The 27,158-nt window shown below is 41.8% G+C and overlaps 1 protein-coding gene across 5 annotated transcripts in view; it reads right to left on the bottom strand.

Annotated features, from left to right (window-relative positions):
- ASH1L (ASH1 like histone lysine methyltransferase) overlaps positions 1 to 27,158 on the bottom strand; it is a 234,754-nt gene that overhangs the window by 37,370 nt on the left and 170,226 nt on the right. For all 5 annotated transcript variants that reach the window (XM_030824301.1, XM_030824299.1, XM_030824300.1 and 2 more), the window contains 4 exons: positions 25,848 to 25,942; positions 7,850 to 7,923; positions 6,298 to 6,343; positions 6,076 to 6,184 (listed from right to left, as the gene is read on the bottom strand). In XM_030824301.1, coding sequence (XP_030680161.1) covers positions 6,076 to 6,184; positions 6,298 to 6,343; positions 7,850 to 7,923; positions 25,848 to 25,942 — 324 coding nt within the window. The remainder of the gene's footprint in view (positions 1 to 6,075; positions 6,185 to 6,297; positions 6,344 to 7,849; positions 7,924 to 25,847; positions 25,943 to 27,158) is intronic.

Genomic DNA, 27,158 nt, shown 5'->3' with positions numbered 1-27,158 from the left:
GGTTGCAAATCCTGAATGCTTCTTGTAAATGATTAACTGTCCACTCAGCATCCTGGGTAAACATTACCATATTTATCTGTTCCAAGAATAAGGCTGGGCACGGTGGCTCATGCCTGTAATCCCAGCACTTTGGGAGGCTGAGGTGGGTGGATTACCTGAGGTCAAGAGTTCAAGACTAGCCTGGCCAACATGGTCAAACCCTGTCTCTACTAAAAATACATAAATTAGCTGGGTGTGGTGGTGTGCGCCTGTAACCCCAGCTACTTGGGAGGCTGAGGCAGGAGAGTCCCTTGAACCTGTGAGGTGGAGGTCGCATTGAGCAGAGATCGCACCACTGCACTCCAGCCTGGGCGACAGAGTAAGATTCCGTCTCAAAATAAATAAATAAATAAATAAATAACTGTGATCCAAAGAAGAACCAGTAATTTGATGATGATTTCACTGTACTCTTATTTTGAAGCACTCATGCCCATTTACTGATTTAAAAAAAAATTGTGGTAGAATATCTAATTTACTTTTTTTTTTTTTGAGATAGAATCTAGCTCTGTTGCCCAGGCTGGAGTATATTGGCACAATCTCGACTCACTGCAAACTCCGCTTCCCAGGTTCAAGCGATTCTCCTGCCTCAGCCTCCCGAGTAGCTGGGATTACAGATGTGTGTCACCACACCCGACTATTTTTTGTATTTTCAGTAGAGACACGGTTTTTACCATGTTGGCCAGGCTGGTCTCAAACTCCCGACCTCGGGTGATCTGCCTGCCTCGGCCTCCCAAAGTGCTAGGATTACAAGCTTGTGAATCACTGCACCCGGCCGCTAATTTACTCTTATTTTTTTTGAGACAGAGTCTTACTCCATTGCCCAGGCTGGAGTGCAGTGGCATGATCTCGGCTCACTGCAACCTCTGTCTTCTAGGTTCAAGCAATTCTACTGCCTTATCTGGGATTACAGGCGCATACCACCACGCCTGGGTAATTTTTGTATTTTTAGTACAGATGGGGTTTCACCATGTTGGCCAGGCTGGTTTTGAACTCCTGACCTCAAATGATCCACCCACCTCAGCCTCCCAAAATACTGGGATTACTGGCATGAGCCACTGCGCCCAGCCGGGTTTTTTTTTTTTTTTTTTTAATTTTTTTTTTAATTTTTTTGGGGCAAAGTCACACTCTGTCACCCAGGCTGGAGTGCATGGCACAATCTCAGCTCACTGCAACCTCTGCCTCCTGGATTCAAGGGATTCTCCTGCCTCAGCCTCCCAAGTAACTGGGATTACAGACATGAACCACTACGCCTGGCTAATTTTTGTATTTTTAGTAGAGATGAGGTTTTGCCATGTTGGCCAGGCTGGTCTCGAACTCCTGGCATCAAGTGATCCGCCCGCCTCAGCCTCTCAAAGTTCTGGGATTATAGGCGTGAGCCATCATGCCCGGCCTTTTTTTTTTTAATTAAAGAGGGGAAGTCTCCCTCTGTCACCCAGACTGGGGTGCAGTGGCCTGATCACAGCCTACTATAGCCTCGAACTCCTTGGCTCAAGGGATCCATCCTGCCTCGGCCTCCTGAGTAGGTGAGATTACAGGCATGAACTACCACACCCGGCCTTAATCATTTAAAGTACAGTTCAGTGACATTAGGTATATTTGCTGCTGTTGTATTACAGGAATTTTATATTACATTAATTGAAATGACATTTCCAGGCTATCTGACTAGCTGAACCCATAATAGTTAGTGAATTAACAAGGTAAAAATTCTAGACGGGTGCAGTGGCTCATGCCTGTAATCCCAGCACTTTAGGGGCAGAGGCGGGAGGATCATGTGAGGTCAGGAGTTCAAGACCAGCCTGACCAACGTGGCGAAACCCCATCTCTACTAAAAATACAAAAATTAGCTGGGCGTGGTGATGTGTGACTATAGTCCCAGCTACTCGGGAGGCTGAGACAGGAGAATTGCTTGAACTTGTCCGGCGGACGTTGCAGTGAGCTGAGATCGCGCCACTGTACTCCAGCCTGGGCAACAGAGTGAGGCTACGTCTCAAAAAAAAAAAAAAAGAAAACTGAACATAGAAGACAAAAGAAGTCACACACATCTTGTCACTGCTTTCTTTACTTTTTTTTGGAGACAGGGTCTCGCTCCGTCACCCAGGTTGAAGTACAGTGGCACAATAATGGCTTGCTGCAGCCTTGACCACCTGGGCTCAAGCAATTCTCCCACCTCAGCTTCCTGGGTAGTTGGGAACACAGGCGCGCACCACCGCATCTGGCTACTCAAAAAAAAAAAAAAATTATTTGTACAGGTGAGGTCTTGCTATGTTGCTTAGGCTGGTCTCGAATTCCTGGGGGTCATGGGATACTCCCTCATCGGCCTCCCAAAATGCTAGGGATTATAGCATTTTGTGAGCCAATGCACCTGGCTCTTTTAATGGGAGCTGTTTAGTTTTGGTGTATGGCTTGAAATCTCATCTAGGCTGTTAAGCATAATTTTTTGGTTTGTTTTTTGGATACAGGGTCTCATTCTGGTTGCCCAGGCTGGAGTGCAGTGGCATGATCTTGGCTCACTGCAGCCTCGACTTCCTGGGCTCAGGTGATTTTCTCACCTCAGCCTCCAGAATAGCTGGGACTATAGGCACACGCCACCATGCCCAGCTAATGTTTTGTATTTTTAGTAAAGATGGGTTTTTTCCATGTTGCCCAGGCTGGTCACAAACTCCTGGACTCAAGTGATCCGCCCACCCTGGCCTTCCAAAATGCTGGATTACAGGCGTAAGCCAACATGCCTGGCCTTAAGCATGACTAAAACAAGGAATGATCAAGAAAATAATCGTTGAAATATCATGTTATATTTATAATCATAATTTTAAAGGCCGGGCACGGTGGCTCATGCCTGTAATCCCAGCACTTTGGGGAGCAGAGGCGGGAGGATCACGTGAGGTCAGGACTTCGAGACCAGCCTGGCCAACACGGCAAAACCTTGTCTCTACTAAAAATACAAAAATTAGCCAGGCGTGGTGGCAACTGTAATCCCAGCTACTTGGGAGGCGGAGGTAGGAGAATCGCTTGAACCTGGGAGGCGGAGGCTGCAGTGAGCCGAGATGGTGCCACTGCACTCTAGCCTGGGTGAGAGAGCGAGACTCTCTGTCTCAAAAAAAAAGAAAAAAAAAAAGGAAAAAGTTTTGTAAAGAAAATATATAACACTTTATACCTTAAAGTACTTTCAGAGTGATCTGACTTATTCTAAACAAAAATACCACCACGATTCTAAAGGGCAGACGGCACACAGTGTCAAATCATATAAATAGGAGCAGAGAAAGTATCGACTGGATTATTCTTCAATTTAAGATAATCAGCTTCAGTTGTAAAGAAGACAGTGACAACATCAAATTCAACCACCTTTACTCTACTCTTCCTTTTGCTGACTTCTTTGGTACATGAATATTATTGAATACCCCTCTTGAAATGCCTTCCTTTTTTGGCTTTCCTCATTTTTTATGACACTGGATTTCCCACCTTGCCAATAACAATTCCTGTCTTTTCTGGTAGAAATCCTTTTTTCCTCTACCATATTCCTTTTCTCTAGAGAGCTCATTTATAATCATGGCTTCAAATGTAACCTCTAGTTCATAATATTCCACACCTATATTTTCTTTTTTTCTTTTTTTGACACAGGGTCTCACTCTGTCACCCAGCCTGGAGTACAGTGGCGTGATCACAGCTTACTGTAGCCTCGACCTCCAGGCTCAAGCAATCCTCCTACCTCAGCCTCCCAAGTAGCTGGGACTGCAGGTGTGCACCACTATGCCTGCTAACTTTTGTATTTTTTGTAGAGATGGGGTTTTGCCATGTTGCCCAGGCTGGTCTCAAACTCCTGACCTCAAGTGATCTGCCCATCTCAGCCTCCCAAAGTGTTGGCATTATAGACGTGAGCCACTGTGCTTGGCTGGCACCAAGTATTTTCATAATACCTAATAACACATACTATAAACTGCATATGGATTAAAGAAAACCCTGAAGTACAAATAAAAGAGTGCTCAGATAAGAGAGATTTAAATTTTAAAAGATTTCTTCCAGGGAACAATCATTCAGAGGTTACTGAAAATTTGTAGTTTCTAGAGTTCAAGGCACTGAAATATATTCCCCATTTGTTTTGACAACCAGAATAAATCCTTAAATTATATACAACCAAAACATGTTTCTATTTGTTGTGTCTGGAAACCAAACTAAATTTACCAAAATCTGAAATTAGATGCTGTAAACTACAATGTGAGGTCTTTGATTTAGTACAATTTGCCATTATCTTTAGCCAGATAATGCCCTTGAAAAACGAGAGTTGGGCTGGAAGCAGTGGCTCACACCTGTAATCCCAGCACTTTGGGAGGCCGAGGCAAGAGGATCACCCGAGGTCAGGAGTTTGAGACCAGCGTGGCCAACATGGCCAAACCCTGTCTCTACTAAAAATACAAAAATTATTAGCCGGGTATGGTGGCAGGTGCCTGTAATCCCAGCTACTCGGAAGGATGAAGGATGAGGCAGGAGAATCGCTTGAACCTGGGAGGTGGAGGCTGCAGTGAGCTGAGATTGTGCCATTGCACTCCAGCCTGGGCAACAAGAATGAAACTTCGTCTCAAAAGAAAAAAAAAAAAGAAAAAGAAAAACGAGAGAGTTGCACCCCAGCCAGCTACTAAACGTAGATCCAGGTTGTCCTCACATAGTGAGATTTAAGGGTCCAGGACCAGCCTGGGCTAAGTATCGAGATCCCGTCTCTATGTTAAAAATAAATAAATTAGCCAGGCGTGGTGACATGCGCCTTTAGTCTCAGCTACTCAGGAGGCTAACATGGGAGGATTGCTTGAGTCCGGGAGGTCGTTGTAGTGAGCTGTGATGGCGACACTGCACTCCAGCCTGGGCAACACAGTGATATCCTGTGTCATAAATAAAAATAATGAGCTTGTGGACCACACTGTTTAATAAAAGTGTGCATTTAAAATATTTGTGAGTAAAGAAAATCAGTATGCAAAACACTACGTGAAACTGTATGTACATAAAATGATAAGGTGTGAATTTACAGTGATGGAGGTAAGGTAGAATTTCCCAACTGGCATGATGAAGCAGGAAGAACTAAAACATTGATTCCCTTCAGACCACATAGACAGTTGACTAGAGATGAAGGAAGCTACTTTTGGCCATGAGAACTATCCAGAACAGGAAATACTGATGTAAAATTCACTGTAAAATTTCAAAATAAAAAATTCTTTTTTATTTTGCTGCAAATGTGCATTGTTACTAAAACAACAAATTCTATATCTACTCCTTTGTCTATTAGACATTTCCACTTTGAAATTTCAGTGCCATTTAAAATTATATAGTCTCTTGGCCAGGTGTGGTGGCTCATGCCTGTAGTCCCAGCTACTCGGGAGGCTGAGGTAGGAGAATCACTTGAACCCGGGAGGTAGAGGTTGCAGTGAGCTGAGATCGCGCCACCGCACTCCAGCCTGGCGACAGAGCTAGCCTGGCGACAGAGCGTGACTCTGGCTCAAAAAAAAAAAATTAAAAAAATACAAAAACTAGCCAGGTGGCCGGGCGCGGTGGCTTACGCTTGTAATCCCAGCACTTTGGGAGGCCGAGGCGGGCGGATCACGAGGTCAGGAGATCGAGACCACGGTGAAACCCTGTCTCTACTAAAAATACAAAAAATTAGCCGGGCGTGGTGGTGGGCGCCTGTAGTCCCAGCTACTCGGAGAGGCTGAGGCAGGAGAATGGCGTGAACCCGGGAGGCGGAGCTTGCAGTGAGCTGAGATCGCGCCACTGCACTCCAGCCTGGGCGACAGAGCAAGACTCTGTCTCAAAAAAAAAACCAAAAAAACCAAAAAAAACAAAGTAAAAGGATTTAAACCAATGAAGGCACACACAAGACTCTAAATCTCATTCATTTTCTGTTTCTGTACTCCGCCCACCCATATGGTTTATATATCTTTATGCGACTTCTTGAAGAAAAATCAAAGAGCCTATTTAACTGTACCCTCCAAAGGAAGTGTTGTATGTACACCTTAAAGCCTATGCTTTAGAGAAATCAAAGCATGACAGTACCTATTGAGGCAGTCATCAACACAGCCCTTCCTGGTGTCATCATCTGGCTTCTTACAGTTACAGGTGGTAGCTTCGTAACCAGAAAGCGGTTTAACATCAACGTAGACATCTTGAAAACAAAGCAAAGAATAGTTTGTGAACCTACAGGATAATTTTTCAAGTGCTAGGCTCAGAAGAACATTAATGTATAGAGGCAGAAAAAATAGCTCCTAAGTTACTCACTTGAACGAATTTTCTTATATAGTGGGACATCTGGCTTTTTGTATAGCTAGAAGAAAAGAAGAAAAATCTTGATATAGCATTTAACTTCAAATGCCAGACGGCAGCATCAATCACTAAAAATACAGGAAATTTTCTATATGCTCTGCTCATCTGGAAATATTTACAAGACATTTTGGGTTGGATACATTTGAGGGAAACTCTTGGTGTGATCTCTTTTTACTCTGAAATAAAAGGTGAGAGAATAAGATTCAACAGAATAAGCACTAAATAGTTTATAGAAGTGGAATTATGTGTTTCTTCAGCATGTTGTTGGATAGACTTAAATGAAAATCACACTGGAGACCAAAGCTATTCATGTGGACAAATTAAGATTCTATTTCCTTCTATCAAAAGAAAGGAAAACAACATGCATAGGGCTTATTTAGATGTCTGGGTGGGTACATGAAATTAAAAAGATGAGTACCCTGGCTTTTCAGGTTGAGAATTGTAGGAAAACATTTCAAATTTTAATTAAGGCAATTAATTTAGTGAATAAAGGAGAGAGGGCAGGCAGGCAAAATGGAGCTCTCACATTATAATCATTATAATCAAGAAGACATTAGAAAGAAAAAAAAAAAGAATGCATTAGAAGAGAGGCAATCTTCCAGCATTTTGCCATAAGGGACTGTACAAAACAAACAGCAACTTGCACAAAGCTAGACTGTTTATTAATATATTGGAATAATCCCACCATCATTTTCCAGTCAGTATGTTCAAAGCATTCTCTCCTTCATTGTTAAAAACTCTGAGACAAATACCTAACATATTAATACTCTCAGAATTCAAGAGAGGCCATTGGAGAAGACAATGCAGAGGGGAATGTCAATTTTGGCTTTCCAGAATAAACCTTTGGTGGCATTTTGGCAGAACTCAGGAAATCTATTCACCTCAATTGCATGACTATTTCTATTTCCCAATGGTTGTTCTCAATCTGGGACCTGGCGGCTATAAGCTAATACAAAAATCACTAAGGGAAACTTTTCAATTTGGGAAGCAAGAGAAAAAAAACGGCATCTTCCTATTTTTAGTTACCAATATATTTAAAGATCTTTTAAAAGTGTAAGAGTGTTAAACATTTCCCTGTTTCCTTTGATAGAAGAATCTCTTTTGCATGTGGAAAATAAATTTAAAACTGATAAGAAGGAGCCAACAAAAATAAAGTCTGAAATTTCTTAGTGCTGCTGGCAGTACATCTAAATTCTCCTGAGACCTGCATCAAATAGAATTCTTACAGAACAAAATCTTTGCTACCAAAATAAAAGTCCAGAACAACAACAGAAGGTTGCCTAGGAAGGCAGGAACTTACTGCTATTTTGCAGTAAGAGTAAAGGCAAATAGGTCACATTAAAGATGGATGCAAATTCATTTTTCTTAGTTCTAACCTTCCCAGGGACACTCCTGAAAACCTCCTAAGATGAAAACATAACAAGGAGAAAGAAAAACACTTGCATTTCCACCCCTCCCCCTTTACAAGCACTTAAGAATTAAACCTGGTAAAACAGGCTCTCTGTACCTGATTGTGTTTCCACTGCCAAAGGATATCATAAGGAAGCTGGAAGTCAATTCTCTTTTGTCTTAGATACTTTCCTGAAACAAAAAACACTATCAATTTCAATACCTATTCTGATATTTGCTTATACAAAGGGGTCAAACAGCTACAAGAACTAATATGTACTAACTAAAAAAATATTTAATTATTTAAGGATTTTTCCGTCACCAATTTTTATTTTTAGCTATTCTTTCCCACCATACTCCACATGATATATGCCAAAGATATATTTTAAGTATAATAGTCTACATAAAACAACAAATACAGCAAAACTACAACCAAAAACACACAGGTCATTATGAAGCTTATTAAGTATTTTATTATTATTAAAAATTATTAAGGGTAGAGCATCTGGCACCTGCTCTCCTTCATTATTACACATAATCTAAGGTTGATTACAAAAAGGAGAAATTCTTGTGTTTAAATAACTTGAGAAGTTTTCCAGGCAAATTTATGATCTTTTAACATTTTTTCCTATCTATTGAAATAGTATTTTTGTTTGATTTTTTGTTTTTGTCTTATATAAAATTATTCAGCCTTAAAAAGAATGAAATTTTTTTTTTTTGACTCTGATAAAGCTCTTTATTGAAGGCTTATTCATGTCATCTAGTAATTTAATCATCATTTCCAGAACCAAGAAAACATGTAATAATAAAAAATAAAACAAAAAGCTATCATAAATTTCCAAACTTGGAATATAAATGACTCTGATCCATTAGCCTTAATTTACAGGCCTATGAATTAAACTTCACAGGAGTCTCTCTCCTCTGGCAATGTCCTGTGAAATCCTGTCTCTCGGAGACTTTCTGGTTGGGGCCCAGTGCTTTAGTCCTGGCTGCACTTCCCGGAGTTCGTGTCCTCTTCAGATTTTTAATTTATACTTATTTATGATGCTTCTAGGTTAAGTCTCTGATTTCTGTAAGAAATCCAGTTTCCTCTGATAATTCACTGTATTGTGTCTTTTTTTTTTTTTTTTTTTATTATTATACTTTAGGGTTTTAGGGTACATGTGCACAATGTGCAGGTTTGTTACATATGTATCCATGTGCCATGTTGATTTCCTGCACCCATTAACTCGTCATTTAGCATTAGGTGTATCTCCTAATGCTGTCCCTCCCCCCTCCCCCCACCCCACAACAGTCCCCGGAGTGTGATGTTCCCCTTCCTGTGTCCATGAGTTCTCATTGTTCAATTCCCACCTATGAGTGAGAACATGCGGTGTTTGGTTTTTTGTCCTTGCGATAGTTTACTGAGAATGATGTTTTCCAGTTTCATCCACATCCCTACAAAGGACATGAACTCATCATTTTTTATGGCTGCATAGTATTCCATGGTGTATATGTGCCACATTTTCTTAATCCAGTCTATCGTTGTTGGACATTTGGGTTGGTTCCAACTCTTTGCTATTGTGAATAGTGCCGCAATAAACATATGTGTGCATGTGTCTTTATAGCAGCATGATTTATAGTCCTTTGGGTATACACCCAGTAATGAGATGGCTGGGTCAAATGGTATTTCTAGTTCTAGATCCCTGAGGAATCGCCACACTGACTTCCACAATGGTTGAACTAGTTTACAGTCCTACCAACAGTGTAAAAGTGTTCCTATTTCTCCACATCCTCTCCAGCACCTGTTGTTTCCTGACTTTTTAATGATGGCCATTCTAACTGGTGTGAGATGGTATCTCACTGTGGTTTTGATTTGCATTTCTCTGATGGCCAGTGATGATGAGCATTTTTTCATGTGTTTTTTGGCTGCATAAATGTCTTCTTTTGAGAAGTGTCTGTTCGTGTCCTTTGCCCACTTTTTGATGGGGTTGTTTGTTTTTTTCTTATAAATTTGTTTGAGTTCATTGTAGATTCTGGATATTAGCCCTCTGTCAGATGAGTAGGTTTACTTACAAGGGATGTGAAGGACCTCTTCAAGGAGAACTACAAACCACTGCTCAATGAAATAAAAGAGGATACAAACAAATGGAAGAACATTCCATGCTCATGGGTTGGAAGAATCAATATCGTGAAAATGGCCATACTGCCCAAGGTAATTTATAGATTCAATGCCATCCCCATCAAGCTACCAATGACTTTCTTCACAGAATTGGAAAAAACTACTTTAAAGTTCATATGGAACCAAAAAAGAGCCCGCATCGCCAAGTCAATCCTAAGCCAAAAGAACAAAGATGGAGGCATCACGCTACCTGACTTCAAACTATACTACAAGGCTACAGTAACCAAAACAGCATGGTACTGGTACCACAACAGAGACATAGATCAATGGAACAGAACAGAGTCCTCAGAAGTGATGCTGCATATCTACAACTATCTGATCTTTGACAAACCTGACAAAAACAAGAAATGGGGAAAGGATTCCCTATTTAATAAATGGTGCTGGGAAAACTGGCTAGCCATATGTAGAAAGCTGAAACTGGATCCCTTCCTTACACCTTATACAAAAATTAATTCAAGATGGATTAAAGACTTAAATGTTAGACCTAAAACCATTAAAATCCTACAAGAAAACCTAGGCAATACCATTCAGGACATAGGCGTGTGCAAGGACTTCATGTCTAAAACACCAAAAGCAATGGCAATAAAAGCCAAAATTGACAAATGGGATCTAATTAAACTAAAGAGCTTCTGCACAGCAAAAGAAACTACCATCAGAGTGAACAGGCAACCTACAGAATGGGAGAAAATTTTTTTTTTTTTTTTTTAGTAGAGACAGGGTTTCTCCATGTTGGTCAGGCTGGTCTTGAACTCCCGACCTAAGGTAGTCTGCCTGCCTCAGCCTCCCAAAGTGCTGGGATTACAGGCATGAGCCACTGCACCTGGCCAAAAGAATGAAATTCTTATACATATAGTCATGTGCCAATGTTTTAGTCAACAATGAACTGCATATATGATGGTGGACCCAGAAGGTAATAAGGGAGCTGAAAAATTCCTCCTAGCTGTCAGAACTTTGCAGTACAAAGTGTTAATCATCTGTTTGTGGTGATGCTGGTGTAAATAAACCTATAGCGCTACGAGTTGAATACAAGCATAGCAGACATAATTAGGTATAATACATAATACTTGATGTCTTTGTTACTGGTCTATATAATAAATATACTATACTTTTCATCATTATTTTAGAGTATACTCCTGTTTATTAAAAAACATCCTTGGCTGGGTGCGGTGGCTCACGCCTGTGATCTCAGCACTTTGGGAGGCCGAGGTGGGTAGATCACAAGGTCAAGTGTTGGAGACAAGGCTGGCCAACAAAGTGAAACCCCGTCTGTATTAAAAATACAAAAAATTAGCCGGGTGTGGTGGTGGGCGCCTGTAATCCCAGCTACTCAGGAGGCTGAGGCAGGAGAATTGCTTGAACCTGGGAGGCAGAGGTTGCAGTGAGCCAAGACTGCACCACTGCACTCCAGCCCAGACAATAGTGTGAGACTCCGTCTCAAAAAAACCAAAAATCAAACAAACAAAAAAACCACCCTTGGCTGGGCACAATGGTTCATGCCTGTAATCCCGACAACACTTTGGGAGGCTGAGGCAGGCGGATCACTTGAGGTCAGGAGTTCAAGACCAGCCTGGCCAACATGGTGAAACCCCAACTCTACTAAAAATACAAAAATTAGCTGGGTGTGGTGGCACACACCTGTAATCCCAGCTACTTGGGAGGCTGAAATAGGAGAATCGCTTGAACCTGGGAGGCGGAGGTGGAGTTGGAGGTTGCAGTGTGCCAAGATCACGTACTGCACTCCAGCCTAGGCAACAGAGTGAGACACGGTCTCAAAAAAAAAGGAAAACAAAACAAAACAAAACAAAACACAGCCTTGCCAGGAGTGCTGACCCACACCTGTAATCCCAGCACTTTGGGAGGCCAAGGTGGGTGGATCACTTGAGGTCAGAAGTTTGAGAACAGCCTGGCCAACATGGTGAAAGCCTGTCTCTGCTAAAAATACAAAAATTAGCTGGGCGTGGTGGTGCACACTTGTAGTCCCAGCTACTCAGGAGGCTGAGGCAGGAGAATCGTTTGAACTGGGAGGTGGAGGCTGCAGTGAGTCCAGATTGTGCCATTACACTTCAGCAGGCAACGACACAGACTCTGTCTCAAAAAACCAAACCAGGCTGGGTGTGGTGGCTCACGCCTGTAATCCCAGCACTTTGGGAGGCCGAGGTGGGCAGATCATGAGGTCAGGAGATCAAGACCATCCTGGCTAACATGGTGAAACCCTGTCTCTACTAAAAATACAAAAAATTAGCTGGGCATGGTGGCGGGCACCTGTAGTCCCAGCTACTTGGGAGGCTGAGGCAGGAGAACGGTGTGAACCCAGGAGACGGAGCTTGCGGTGAGCTGAGATCGTGCCACTGCACTCCAGCCTGGGCGACAGAGCAAGACTCTGTCACAAAAAAAAACAAAAAACAAACCCAAACCAAACCAAAAAACAGTCTCAGGCAGATCCTTCAGGAGATATTCCAGAAGACATTATTACCATATCAGATGACAGCTCCATGAGTGTTACTGTCCCTGAAGACCTTTCAGTAGAACAAGACATAGAGCAAGAAAACAGTGATATTGATGATCTTGCCCCTGAGTAGGCCTAGGCTAATGTGGGTTTGTGTCTTAGCTCTTTTTTTTTTTTTTTTTTTTTTTTGAGACAGTGTCTTACTCTGTCACCCAGGCTAGAGTACAATAGCAGGATCATGACTCACTGCTGCCTCAACCTCCCAGACTGAAGTGATCCTCTCAATTCTACCTCAAGTTGCTGGCACTACAGGCACATGCCACCGTGCCTGGCTGATTTTTTTTGTAGACAGGGTCTTGCTATGTTGCCCAGGCTGGTCTCAAACTCCTGGGCTCAAGTGAGCTGCCTGCCCTGGCCTCCCAAAGTGTTGGGATTACAGGTGTAAGCTGCCATGCCTGGCCCTCTTTTCGCTTTTACCTAAAAAAGTTTAAAAAGAAGAAAAAATCTTAAAAATAAAGCTTATAAAATAAGGACATGAAGAAAATATTTTCTTGTGCAGCTGTACAATGTGTTTATGTTTAAAGCTAAGTTATTATGAGTCAAAATGTTAAAAAATTAAAAGTTTATAAAGTAAAAAAGCTATAGAAAGCGAAGATTAACTTAGTATTGAGGAACAAAAAATAAAAATTTAATGTAGCCTAAGTGTGCAGTGTTTATAAAATCTACAGTAGTTTAACAGTGATGTCCTAGGCCTTCACATTCACTCTCCACTCAATCACTGACCCACTGAGAGGAACTTACAGTCCTGTAAGCTCCATTCAGGTAAGTGCCCCATAGTGGGCTGCCATTTTTTATCCTTTATATTGTATTTTTACTGTACCTTTTCTACATTTAGATATGTAAATACTTACCACTGTGTCACAACTGACTACTGTATTCAGTATACTAACATGATATACAGGTTTGTAGCTTAGGAGCAAGAGGCTATACCATACAGCCTGGTTAGTACATTCTATGTTTGCATAATTATAAGATTGCCTAATAATGCATTTCTCAGAATGTATCCCCATCATTAAGCAACACATGATGGTACTACAACATGAATGAACCTTAAAGACATTATGCTAAGTGAATTAAGGCAGACACAAAAGAACAGGTATTACACAATCCCACTTTCAAAGAAATAGACAGTGATTACCAGAGGCTGAGGGGAACAGAGAATGGGGAGTTACAGTTTAATGGGTACAGAGTTATAGTAGGGGATAATGAAAAAGTTCCGGGGATGGATAGCAGTCATGGTCGTACAACGATGTGAATGTACTTAATGACACTGAATTGTCCACTTAAAAATGATCAAAATGCAAACTGTGTTATGTATATTTTACTGGAAGTTAAAAAATATATCAAAAACCATAGTCTATTTTAAAAGAGTAAATTGGATGGTCTGTGAATTGTATCTTAATAAAGTTGCTAAAACAATACAGCAGTGTTAAAACTTTTTGCTTCAATGATTAAACATAACTTAGAAAAAACTCAAGAGAAGGAAAGTCTATTGTATATATCCATGTTTTTGTTTACTGTATTCTTCCTTCCTAATGTTCCAAAGTGTCTTTTTTTAAAATTGTTTCCTTTCTGTTCACAGAACTTCCTTTACTCATAGGGTACATCTGCTGGCAACAAACTCTCTTAGTTTTCATTAATCTAAGAATGCCTTCATTTCTTCTTAATTCCTGACAGGTATTTTCATTGGTTAGAAGATTCAGAGTTGATGATTCTTTGCTTTCAGGATGTGAAAAATGTTGTATCACTTCCATTTGGCCTCCATAGATTCAGATGAGAAATCTACTGTCATTTGAATTGTTTTATCCTTATAGGTAAGGGTAATTTCTCTGTTATTGTTTTAAAATTGGTGTGGTTTTTTTTTTTTTTTTTTCTGAGATTCGTTCTCCTGAGTAGTTGGGATGACAGGCATGTGCCAATCATGCCTGGCTAATTTTTTTTGTATTTTTTGTAGAGACAGGGTTTCACCATGTTGCCCAAGGTGGTCTCAAACTTCTGAGCTCAAGCAATCAGCCTCCCAAAGTATTTGGTATTACAGGAGCAACCTATCTCGCCCAGCCTAAAATTGTTTTGTTAGTGTTCTGAAATGTGATTATGTGTCTCGGCATATATTTGTTTGGGTTTATCCTGTTTGGAGTCTGCTAATCTTCTTGAATACAGAGATTTCTGTCTCCTGCCAAATTTGGTAAGTTTCCAGTTGTTATTTACGAAGGTGCTTTTCATCTATGCCCTTTTTTTTCCTCCTTCCATGACTCCGATAGCTTTTTTTGTCATATTCTCACAAGCTCCTCGGTCTTTTTTTTTAATTCTATTTTCTATGTTGTTGTATACACTGAGTAATATGTATTATTCTATCTTCTAGTGCATAGATTATTTCCTCTGTCCCATTCATTCTGCTGTTAAGTCCATCTCTGAATGTATTTTTTTTTTCTGGTTCAATTTCTCTCATAAAATCTCTGAACTTTTTATTTTAATTACTGAGTCAGTTATAAAAATTCTAATTTAAAAAAATTATTGGCCAGGTGCAGTGGCTCACGCCTGTAATCCCAGCACTTTGGGAGGTGAGGCGGGTGGATCACTTGAGGTCAGGAGTTCGACACCAGTCTGGCCAATGTGGTAAAACCCCATCTTTACTAAAAATACAAAAATTAGCCGGGTGTGGTGGCACATGCCTGTAATCCCAGCTACTCGGGAGGCTGAGGCAGGAGAAATCACTTGAACCTGGGAGGCGGAGGCTACAGTGGGCAGCGATTGTGCCACTGCACTCCAGACTGGGCAACAGAGCAAGACCCTGTCTCAAAAAATTAAAATAAGTAAATAAATAAAATAAAAAATGAAAAATTATCTTCTTCTTGATTTGTTTCAAGCATGTTCACAATTGCTCACTAAGGCATTTTTATCAAGACTGCTTTAAAAATCTGCCAGATAATTTTTTTTTTTTTTTTGCGTATTTTAAATTTTATTTTAAAACAAATATATGTACAAATATCAATTTTATAGATTTTAAATCTTCCTTGTTTTATTTCCTATTTACAGTTGACCTTGAACAACACAAGCTTGAATTGCACGGGTCCACTTAACACGTGCATTTTCTTCTGCCTCTGCCATCCCACAGACAATAACACTTCCCCCTCCACTTAACAAAAAGACCATGAGAATAAAGACCTCTATGATAATCCACTTCCATTTAATAAACAGTAAATATATTTTCTCTTCCTTATGATTTTCTTAGTAGCACTTTTTCCTAGTTTATTTTAAGAATACAATATGTAAGACATATAAACATATAAAATATGTGTTAGGAAGCTATGTTGTTGATAAGGCTTCTGATCAACAGTAAGCCATAAGGCTATTAGCAGTTAAATTTTGGGAGAATCAAAAATTACATACAAATTTTCAACTGTGTAGGGGGTCAGCACCCTAACCCCATGAATTGTTCAAAGGCCAACTGTATTTATAGTGAAGATACACACTTTTAACTATTAGCCTCTTTTTGAGACAGAGTCTCACTGCACTCCAGCCTGGGCGACGGAGTGAGACTCCGTCTGAAAAAAAAAAGGAAAAGGCCGGGTGCGGTGGCTCACGCCTGTGGTCCCGGCGCTGTGGCAGGCCGAGGCGGGCGGATCGCGAGGTCGGGAGGTCGAGACCATCCTGGCTAACATGGTGAAAGCACATCTCTACTGGGGGTACAGGAATTAGCTGGGTGTGGTGGTTGGCGCCTGTGGTCCCAGCTACTCGGGAGGCTGGGGCGGGAGAATGGCATGAACCCGGGAGGCGAAGCTTGCAGTGAGCTGAGGTTTTGCGCCGCTGCACTCCAGCCTGGGCAGCAGGGCGAGACTCTGTCTCAAAAAAAAAAAAAAAATTGCTTAAAACATAATTGGGCAAAGGCTATGGGCAGATTTAAAAGAAGATAGAAAAGGCTAATAGGGCCGGGCAGAGTGGCTCTCGCCTGTGGTCCTAGCACTTTGGGAGGCTGAGGTGGGTGGATCACCTGGGGTCGGGGGTTCGGGACCGGCTTTGCCAATATGGTGAAACCCCGCCTATACTGGGTAAACAGAGATTGGCCGGGTGTGGTGATGGGCGCCCGTGGTCCCAGCTACTCGGGGGGCTGGGGCGGGGGAGTCGCTTGAGCCCGGGAGGCGGAGGTTGCGGTGAGCCGGGATCGCGCCATTGCACTCCAGCCTGGGCGATAGGGTGAGACTCTGTCTCAAAAATCTGCCAGATAATTCTAACGTCTTGGTGTGGACATATATCATCTTCCCAAAGTGCTGGGATTTCAGGCATGAGCCACCATGCTTGGCAAATAACATGTGATTTTAAATTCAAAGCTAAACACTTTTTGTAGTAGTATAAGGTTCTAGATTACATGAAATTTGTATTTTAGCTGGCTTTTTCTGAAACTGCTCCAGCAGAAAAGGGATAAAGCTGCCTCATTACTGCCAGCTGTAAGTAAAAGTCCAAGTTGCCTACTAGGCCTCCACTGAAACCTGAGTTGGGGGATGGGGAAGCTCCCCATTACTGCTAGGGAATGGTCAGAATTCCAATTCCCCAAGGGGTCTCCACTGACATTGTGGTGGGGTGGTTATGTTACTGCTAGGTGTTGGTAAAAGTCTGACTCAGCTAGACCTCCTCTGACACCATGGCAGTGGAGGGAGAGACATATGATTGTTGGCCACATATATGTCTTTCGAGAAGTGTCTGTTCATGTCCCTTGCCCACTTTTTTTTTTTTTTGGAGATGGAGTCCCACTCTGTCACCCAGGCTGGAGTGCAGTGGTGTAATCTCAGCTCACTGCAACCTGTGCCTCCTGAGTTCAAGCGATTCTCCTGCCTCAGCCTCCTGAGTAGCTGCGATTATAGGAGCCCACCACCATGCCCAGCTAATTTTTTTGTATTTTAAGTAGAGACAGGGTTTCACCATGTTGGCCAATGATCTCGAACTCCTTACCTCAGGTGATCTGCCTGCCTTGGCCTCCCAAGTGCTGGGTTTACAGATGTGAGCCACTGCACCTGGCCAAGAGTCTTTAAAAAATTTTTATTGTTATTATCGTTGTTTTGAGATGGAGTCTTACTTTTTTGCCCAGGCTGGAGTGCCATGATCTCGGCTCACTGCAACCTCTGCCACCTGGAGTTCAAGCAATTCTGTCTCAGCCTCCTGAATAGCTGGGATTACAGGCACACGCCACCATGCCCAGCTAATTTTTTCTATTTTTTTTTTTAGTAGAGACGGGGTTTTACCATGTTGGCCAGGCTGGTCTCAAACTCCTGACCTCAAGTGATCTGCCTGCCTTGGTCTCCCAAAGTGCTGGGGTTACAGGCGTGAGCCACCGCTCCAGGCCTTGCCCACTTCTTAATAGTTTTTTTCTTGTATATTTAAGTTCTTTATAGATGCTGGATATTAGATCTTTGTCAGATGCAGTTTGCAAAATTTTTCTCCCATTCTATAGGTTGTTTACTCTGTTCATAGTTTATTTTGCTGTACAGAAGTTCTTTGATACTATTTGTCCATTTTTGCTTTTGTTACAATTGCTTTTGGCATGTCATGAAGTCTTTGCCTGTGCCTATGTCCTGAATGGTACTGCCTAGATTGTCTTTCAGGGTTTTTATAGTTTTGGGTTTTACATTTAAGTCTTTTTTTTTTTTTTTTTTTGAGACAGAGTTTTGCTGTGTTGCCCAGGCTGGAGTGCAGTGATCTCAGCTCAATGCAACCTCCACCACCAGGGTTCAAGTGATTCTCACGCCTCAGCCTCTCAAGTAGCTGGGATTACAGGCATGTGCCACCACACCCAGCTAATTTTTGCATTTTTATTAGAGATGGGGTTTTGCCATGTTGGCCAGGCTGGTCTCGAACTGCTGGCCTCAAGTGATCCACATGCCTCAGCCTCCCAAAGTGCTGGCGTGAGCCACCACGCCTGGCCTACATTGAAGTTTTTAATCTATCTTGAGTTTGTTTTTGTATATGCTGTAAGAAGGGGTCCAGTTTCAACCTTCTGCATATGGCTAACCAGTTATCCCAGCACCATTTACTGAATAGGGAATCCTTTCCCAATTGCTTGTTTTTGTCAGGTTTGTCAAAGATCACGTAGTTATAGGTGTGCAGTCTTATTTCTGGGTTCTCTATTCTGTTTCACTGGTCTATGTGTCTGCTCTTTTATCAGTACCATGCTGTTTTGATTACTGTAGCCCTGTAGTATAGTTTGAAGTCAGGTAGCATGATGCCTTCAGCTTTGTTCTTTTTTTGTGTGTAGGATTGCCTTGGCTATTTAGGCTGTTTTTTGGTTCCATATGAATGTTAAAATAGTTTTTTTCTAGCTCTATGAAGAATTTCAATGGTAGTTTAATGGGAATAGCATTGAATCTATAAATTGCTTTGGGCAGTATGGCCATTCAATGGTATTTATTCTTCCAATCCATAAGCATGGAATATTTTTCTATTTGTGTCTTTGCTGATTTCTTTGAGCAGTGGTTTGTAGTTCTCCTTATAGAGATCCTTCGCTTCCCTAGTTAGCTGTATTCCTAGGTATTTTATTCTTTTTGTGGCAATTGTGAATGAGAGTTCAATGATGATTTGGCTCTTGGTTTAACTGTTATTGGTGTATAGGAATGCTAGTGATTTTTGTACATTGATTTTGTATCCTGAGACTTTGCTAAAGTTGTTTATCAGCTTAAGGAGCTTTTGCTTAAGCAAACACTCCCCAGTGGGTGTTTGCTGGTGTAAGTTTGAGAGAGGTGTGAAAGTTGATTAGACAAAATGGAATCATTCATACCATATCCAACTAAAATGGAGTCAGGAGGCCATGGGGGAAGGCACTAAGGTCCCTGATCCAGGAATTGATTTTGCACTTCAACAGAAAATTCACAAAGATCTAACTATAACTAAGACTATGTCTTATATAGTAACTGCTGCCACTCACCAATGACGACTGTACCAGTGACCTTTTTCTTTTCTTTCTTTGTTTTTGAGACAGGATCTCACTCTGTCATTCAGGCTGGAGTGCACTGGTGCAGTCTCAGCTCATTGCAGCCTCAACTTCCCAGGCTCAGGTGATCCTCCTGCCTCAGGCTCCTAAGTAGCTGGACCACAGGTGCATGTCACCATACCTGGCTAAATTTTTCTTTTCTTTTTAAATTTTTGTATACACGGGTTTTCATTATGTTGTCCAGGCTGCTCTCAAATTCCTGAGCTCAAGCAATCCAACAGCCTCAGCCTCCCAAAGTGCTGGGATTATAGGCTTGAGCCACTGTGCCTGGCTAACCTTCTTCCAACCTTCCTCTTTTGCTCAACACAACCCCAGCCTTTCTCTTTGTTTTTCAGACACACTTAGGGACTACTCTGGTCTATGTGTCCTGAATTGCGATTCTTTTTTTTTTTTCTTTGAAAACAGGGACTTGATCCGTCACCCAGGCTGGAGTGCGCTGGTGCAATCATAGCTCACTGCAGCCTCAATCTCCTGGGCTCAAGTGATCCTCCTGCCTCAGCCTCCTGAGTAGGCATGTACCACCACACCTAACAAATGTTGTTATTGCTTTATAGAGAGAGGTTCTCACTACATTGCCTAAGTTGGTCTCAAACTCCTGGCCTCAAGCAATCGTCTCTCCTCGGCCTCCCAAAGTGCTGGGATTACAGGCATGAGCCACCATGCCTCGACTAATTCTTTTTTTTTTTTTTTTGAGACGGAGTCTCGCTCTGTCGCCCAGGCTGGAGTGCAGTGGCACAATCTCGGCTCACTGCAAGCTCCGCCTCCCGGGTTCACGCCATTCTCCTGCCTCAGCCTCTCCGTGTAGCTGGGACTACAGGCGCCCGCCACCACGCCCGGCTAATTTTTTGTATTTTTAGTAGAGACGGGGTTTCACCGTGGTCTCGATCTCCTGACCTCGTGATCCGCCCGCCTCGGCCTCCCAAAGTGCTGGGATTACAGGCGTGAGCCACCGCGCCCGGCCTTTTTTTTGAGACAGAGTCTTGCTCTGTCACCCAGGCTGGAGTGCAATGGTGTGATCCTGGCTCATTGCAACCTCCACCTCCTGAGTTCAAGTGATCCTCCTGTCTCAGCCTCCTGAGTAACTGGGATTACAGGCATCCACCATCACTCCTGGCTATTTGTTTTCTATTTTTAGTAGAGACCATGTTGGCCAGGCTGGTCTTGAACTTCTGACCTCAGGTGATCTGCCTGCCTCGGCCTCCCAAAGTGTTGGGATTACAGGTGTGAGCCACCCGCCAAGCCTAATTACTGTATATTACTCCCAAATAAACCCTTTACTTGGAGATATATATTTATATTATCTGAATATATGTTTATTTAAGGCTTTAAAAAAGAGGCTGGGCATGGTGGCTCATGCCTGTAATCCCAGCACCTTGGAAGGATGAGGTGGGTGGATCACTTGAGCTTAGGAGTCTGAGACCAGCCTGGCCAACATGGTGAAACCCCATCTCTACTAAAAATACAAAAATTAGCTGGGCATGGTGGCACATGCCTGCAGTCCCAGATACTCAGGAGGCTGAGGTGCAAGAATTGCTTGAACCTGGGAGGAGGAGAATGCAGAGAGCCAAGATCACGCCACTGCACTCCAGCCTGGGCAACAGAGCGAGACTCCATCTCAAAAGAAAACAAAAACAAAAACAAAACACACATCTGTGTGCAGGTTTTTCTTTTCAATAGATATGTTTTCAAATTATTTGAGAAAATACCAAGGAGCATGACTGCCACATCAAATGTTCAGAGTATATTAAGTTTTATAAGAATACAATTGATTTTTTAATACTGATGATTTTCCAGTAACCTTGCTGCTACTACTACCAGTAGCTTTTTTTTTTTTTTTTTGGTGTGGATCTCTTTGGATTTTTTTTTATATAAACAATCATGTCACCTATAAACAGAAACAGTTTCATTTCTTCCTTCCTGATCATTATGATGACTCTTACTCATTTTCTTGACTTAATACACTGCCTAGAACATCCATATAATGCTGAGTCAGAGTGGACAACTCTATCTTCTTTCCAATCTTAGGAGGAAACATTCAACATTTCACCATTAAGAATGATATTAGGCCGGGTGTGGTGGCTTACCAGTATCCAAAACAAAAAAAGTTGATCTCACTATAGGTCCTAGACTCATTAAGAGACTAATAAGGGAATGTTATAAATAATATTATGCCAATATCTTTAATAATTTAGATAAAATGGACAAATTCCTTTAGAAATACAACATATCAAAACTGAGTCAAGATGAACATCTGAATAGTCTAGATCTTTTAAATAAATTGAGTACCTTACAAAATTTCAGTTCTAAATGGCTTCCCTAGTGAAGTCTGGTATATATTTGAGAAAGAAGTAATACCAGTCTTCCAGAAAACAGAGGAGGAAAATAATTTTCCAACTCATTTAATGAGGCTAGTGTATGCCTAATACAAAACTTGACAAAGACTTTAAAAGAAAGAACAACTATAGAACAAAATTAATTCTAAAGACTTCTGCAGAAAGCTCTCAGAACTAAAAAGGAATTTCCTTATCTTATTAAAGACATCTGTAATGAATATCACTCTTTTTTTGTTCCCCTTTTTTTCTTTCTTTTTTTGAGATGGAGTCTCACTCTGTCACCCAGGCTGGAGTGCAATGGTGTGATCTTGGCTCACTGCAAGCTCCACCTCCCGGGTTCACACCATTCTCCTGCCTCAGCCTCCCAAGTAGCTGGGACTACAAGCACCCGCCACCACGCCCAGCTAATTTTTTTTTTTGTATTTTTAGTAGAGACAGGATTTCACCATGTTAGCCAGGATGGTTTTGATCTCCTGACCTCGTGATCCACCTGCCTCGGCTTCCCAAAGTGCTGGGATTATAGGCGTGAGCCACCGCACCTGGCCGTGTTCTTTTTTTGAGATGGAGTCTTGCTCTGTTGCCCAGGCTGGAGTACAGTGGCACAATCTCTGCTCACTGTAACCTCTGCTTCCTGGGTTCACGCGATTATCCTGACTCAGCCTCCTGAGTAGCTGGGAATATAAACGCATGCCACCACACCCGGCTAATTTTTGTATTTTTGGCAGAGATGGGGTTTTGCCATGTTGGCCAGGCTGGTCTCGAACTCCTGACCTCAGGTGATCCACCTGCCTCAGTCTCCCAAAGTACTGGCATTACAGGTGTGAACCATCACACCTGGCTGACAATTTATATTCATATACTTTCAAGTTCAACTGACACTTCTGCTATCTTCAATCTATTAGTAAACCTACATTTTGTGTTTTAAAATCAGACATATATGTTTTAGTTCTGGGACTTTCATTTGGCTATTCATTTTTAAATTTTTATGTTTCCATTTTTAAGATTTATCTGCTTATTCATTATAAGCATATTTTCCTTTACATCCTTGAACACAGTTATAATAATGACTTTAAAATCCTTGTCTGCTATTTTCAGCATCTGGATGACCTTGGAAATTGTCAGTGTTGAGAGCCTTCTCTCTTAATATGAGTTATATTTTCATGTTTATTAATGTCCAGTAATTTTGGATTAAATTATGGACATTATAAGCAATACATTGCAGAGATTCTCAATTGTCTTATTATCCTATGAAAATAACTGGTTTCGACCGGGCGCAGTGGCTCATGCCTGTAATCCCAGCACTTTGGGAGGGTGAGGTGGGCAAACTGCTTGAACTCAAGAGTTTGAGACTAGCCTGAGCAACATGGTGAAACCCCATCTTTATCAAAAATACAAAAAATTAGCCAAGTGTGGTGGTGCATGCCTGTGGTCCCAGCTACTTGGGAGGCTGAAGCGGGAGAATCACTTGAGCCTAGGAGGCAGAGGCTGCAGTGAGCCAAGATTGCACTACTGCACTTGAGCCTCGACAACACAATGAGACCCCATCTCAAAAAAATAGAAATAAAAATAAAAAATAAGAAAGAAATAAAAGAAAATAAGTTTTTCTTTGCATTAGAGCAAGCAGTTACTGTGGGTGAACCAAAATCTGTAACACTCTCTTCCATGGGGTAGGCAGCAGCTGAAATCCCTACTTAGTATCTTTAGTCTCAACTAACTTTACTGGATTCTGGCTGTATATACATAGTTTAGGGGTCAGTTACCTAGATATGTGGCTTGAGTTTATATGCAAAATTTGCAGTTTCCTCTATTAGCATTTTATCCCTCACTTTCCTGCTGCCATAGCTGTCCTGAAACATGGCCCTTAAATAATCAGTAAGATTCAAGGTTTCTAAGTGCTTACTTGTACTGCTAACTGGGATCTGGCCACAGACAAAGAGCTATACAAGTGGGAAATGCAACCAGTGTGCTTCTCTTCTTCTAATTATTGATTTTTCTTCAGTTTGTGCCTGCTTTTGGTTGTTCTCCAGTGACTTAGGATTACTATGTTTTAAATCTGTCCAGTTGATGCATTTTTTTTTCTTATTTATTTTACTTTTTTTGAGAGTCTTGCTCTGTTGCCCAGGCTGGAGTACAGTAGCAAAATCTCGGCTCTCTGCAACCTCTGCCTCCCAGGTTCAAGTGATTCTCGTGCCTCAGCCTCTTGAGGAGCTGGGACTACAGGCATGCACCATTATGTCCAGCTAATTTTTGTATTTTTAGTGCAGATGGGGTTTCACCATGTTGGCCAGGCTGGTCTTGAACTCCTGACCTCAGGTGATCCACCTGCCTCAGCCTCCCAAAGTGCTGGGATTACAGGTGGATAATTGTTATTCCTGGGAGGGTTAGCCTGATATAATCTACTCTTTCAATACCAAAAGTAAAATTCCTAGTCTTTTTTTTTTCTTTTCTTCTTTTTTTTTTGAGATAGAGTCTCACTCTTGTCACCCATGCCGGAGTGCAATGGGGTGATCTTGAACTATTGGATTCAAGAGATCCTCCCACCACAGCCTCCCAAAGTGCTGGGATTACAAGTGTGAGCCACCTCGCCCAGCCTAGTTCTTATTTTCAAAGCCTATTTATCATTAGCAGATTTTAAATTTGCTGAGAGCCTGCTTCCACTGCTATGATCTCATTAGAAATACAAAAGACTCTTTCAAAAGAGCTTTGGCACTAATACTAGAGAATAAGGAACTTACTCTTACCTTCGTTAAGTAAGCACACGTAAAGTTTATGTAGCTGAGAATTAAACCTTGTAACTTCATGTTGTAGTTAAATCTGTCTCCAGCCACCCAACACAGAATAATTCAAGCAAACTAATCTTTACTGAAGAACTTATTAAATGTCTGCTGATTAAAAAACTCTGCTGGTACTGAACTCTCTCAGGGAGAAAAGGAGATTAGTTAATCAGAATATAAACAAGAGTCTGGTCAAGAGAATCATAGTTGAAGAAAACACTACAAGACATAGGATCAACATCAAGTATAAAATTAAGGTGTTCCTGGTTTCATACTACGTGTTTAATGAACCCCTTTAAAGCAATTTTGTTTAAACAAACTGAATACATGAAGAAAACCTGACATCTACATTCAATATTTTATCCTTATTTCTTCTTTTCTTTTCTTCTTTGAGACAGAGTCTCACTCTGTCGTCCAGACTGGAGTGCAGTGGCGCAATCTCGGCTCACTGCACACTCCGCCTCCTGGGTTCACGCCATTCTCCTGCTTCAGCCTCCCGAGTAGCTGGGACTACAGGTGCCTGCCACCAAGCCCAGCTAATTTTTTGTATTTTTAGTAGAGATGGGGTTTCACTGTGTTAGCCAGGATAGTCTCGATCTCGTGACCTCGTGATCCGCCTGCCTAGGCCTCCCAAACTGCTGGGGTTACAGGCGTGAGCCACTGCACCCAGCCTTCTCCTTTTCTTTCATTTGTATGGCAAATATTTGATAAACTTCTATTATCTAGTATCTTCCCAGGTACTGGGAAATCCAGGGAGAGTAAGAAAGACAATGATCCTGTACTGCCAGAGATTTGGAGAGAAGTAGGATATATTTCAGGGATAGAAACACAACAGAACTTGAGATGAACTGGATAAGGGACAGAAAAAAATGGGAGGAACTTAGAATGACTGCAGTGGCAGGATCATGACTACACCATAGCCTCAACCTCCTAGGCTTGAGTGGTCCTCTCACCTCAGCCTCCAGAGTGGCTGGGACTACAGACCTCTGCCACCACGTCGGCTAATTTTCATATTTTTTGTAGAGACAGGGTGTCACCAAGTTGCCCAGGCCATCAACTCCTGGGCTCAAGCAATCCACCTGCTTCGGCCTCCCAAAGTGCTAGGATTATAGGCATGAGCCACCACCATGCCTGGCCCAGTGTTATTTATTAAGGCTCCAATGAACAAGATTTATGCCACTGTGACCCCCTGACTATCAAACAGTGTATAAAATTCTTCAGAGTAAGTTTAAGTAAAATGGTACAGAAAGAGCTTGATCCCACCGGAGAAACAGAAATAATAACAAGATTAAAAAGACATTTCCCTCAAACCCAGGAAATACTGTTTCTTCTCAGCAATATATTGTGTGGACTCAGTACTTACCAACATGAATGGGCGCTGGAAATAATCCATATTCATGCTCTCCTGGAGTATACTCCAGCTTCTCTTTCTTTAATTGGATCAATCGACTCTTTGGGCTGTGATAAAAAAAGAATGGGAAACAGTCAGAGTCAAAGAAATTTCCTCCTATGGTCAATTACAGATAACAGATCATCCTATGAGGAGAGGGTACCAAGTACATTGATAAATTTAAAAAAAAAAATCTTTACTTCTGAAATTGTCTTTAAGAAAGAGGCTCCTGGCTGGGCATGCGGGTTCACGCCTGTAATCCCAATACTTTTGGAAGCTGAGGTGGGAGGACTGCCTGAGCCCAGGAATTTGAGACTGGCCTGGGTAACAAGTGAGACCCTGTCTCTATTTAAAAAAAAAAAAGAAAGAATAGAAAGAGGCTCTTTTATTTTCTCCAACAGTTCTGGAGAAGGAACACAAATTTTAGATCCGATTATAATGACTGCCTTATATTTGGTTACTTTATATCAATACTGTGAAGCAGGTAAGAGGAAAGATGCTCGATAAGACTGAGTGACTTGCCTTGATTTTAATAGTTGGGAAGGAGATTTAAGCTTCAAAACCTCAGTTTCTTGCTCAACATCTACTCACTATATTATTCTCTTGCTTTTATTCCACCATGTCTCTCTAGGCTTGTGTCTTCTATTCACATTATTGGTTTGTTTCCTAAAGTTTAAAATGAGATCTCAAGAGATTTCATAAATATATAAAAGGGGGAAAAAAAGGAAGGAAAATGAGAAAAAAGGGCCTTAGAAGAGCCTCATTTAAGATATTATGACTATATTTTAGCTTAAAGTTCCAATTAATTCTTTTTTTTTTTTTCAGATGGAGTTTTGCTCTTGTCACCCAGGCTGGAGTGCAATGGCGTGATCTCGGCTCACTGCAACCTCCGCCTCCCAGGTTTAAGCCGTTCTCCTGCCTTAGCTTCCCAAGTAGCTGGGATTACAGGCACGCATCACCACGCCTGGCTAATTTTTGTATTTTTAGTAGAGATGGGGTTTCACCATGTTGGTCAGGCCGGTCTTGAACTCCTGACCTCAGGTGATGCATCCGCCTCGGCCAAAGTGCTGGGATTACAGGCATGAGCCACTGTGCCTGGCCTAAAGTTCCAGTAAATAAGGCAAAGCTGATATATTTCTTTCCTCTAACGAAATTATAACATACTGACTTTTGGCCGGGCACAGTGGCTCACGCTTGTAATCCCAGCACTTTGGGAGGCCGAGGTGGGTGGATTATGAAGTCAGGAGTCCGAGACCGGCTTGGCCAACACAGTGAAACCCCATC

The sequence above is a fragment of the Nomascus leucogenys genome, chromosome 12, assembly GCF_006542625.1.
Source record: "Nomascus leucogenys isolate Asia chromosome 12, Asia_NLE_v1, whole genome shotgun sequence".
Lineage (NCBI taxonomy): Eukaryota > Metazoa > Chordata > Mammalia > Primates > Hylobatidae > Nomascus > Nomascus leucogenys.
Note: the sequence above shows the minus strand (reverse complement) of the source record. Positions and strands in the feature narration are given on the sequence as shown.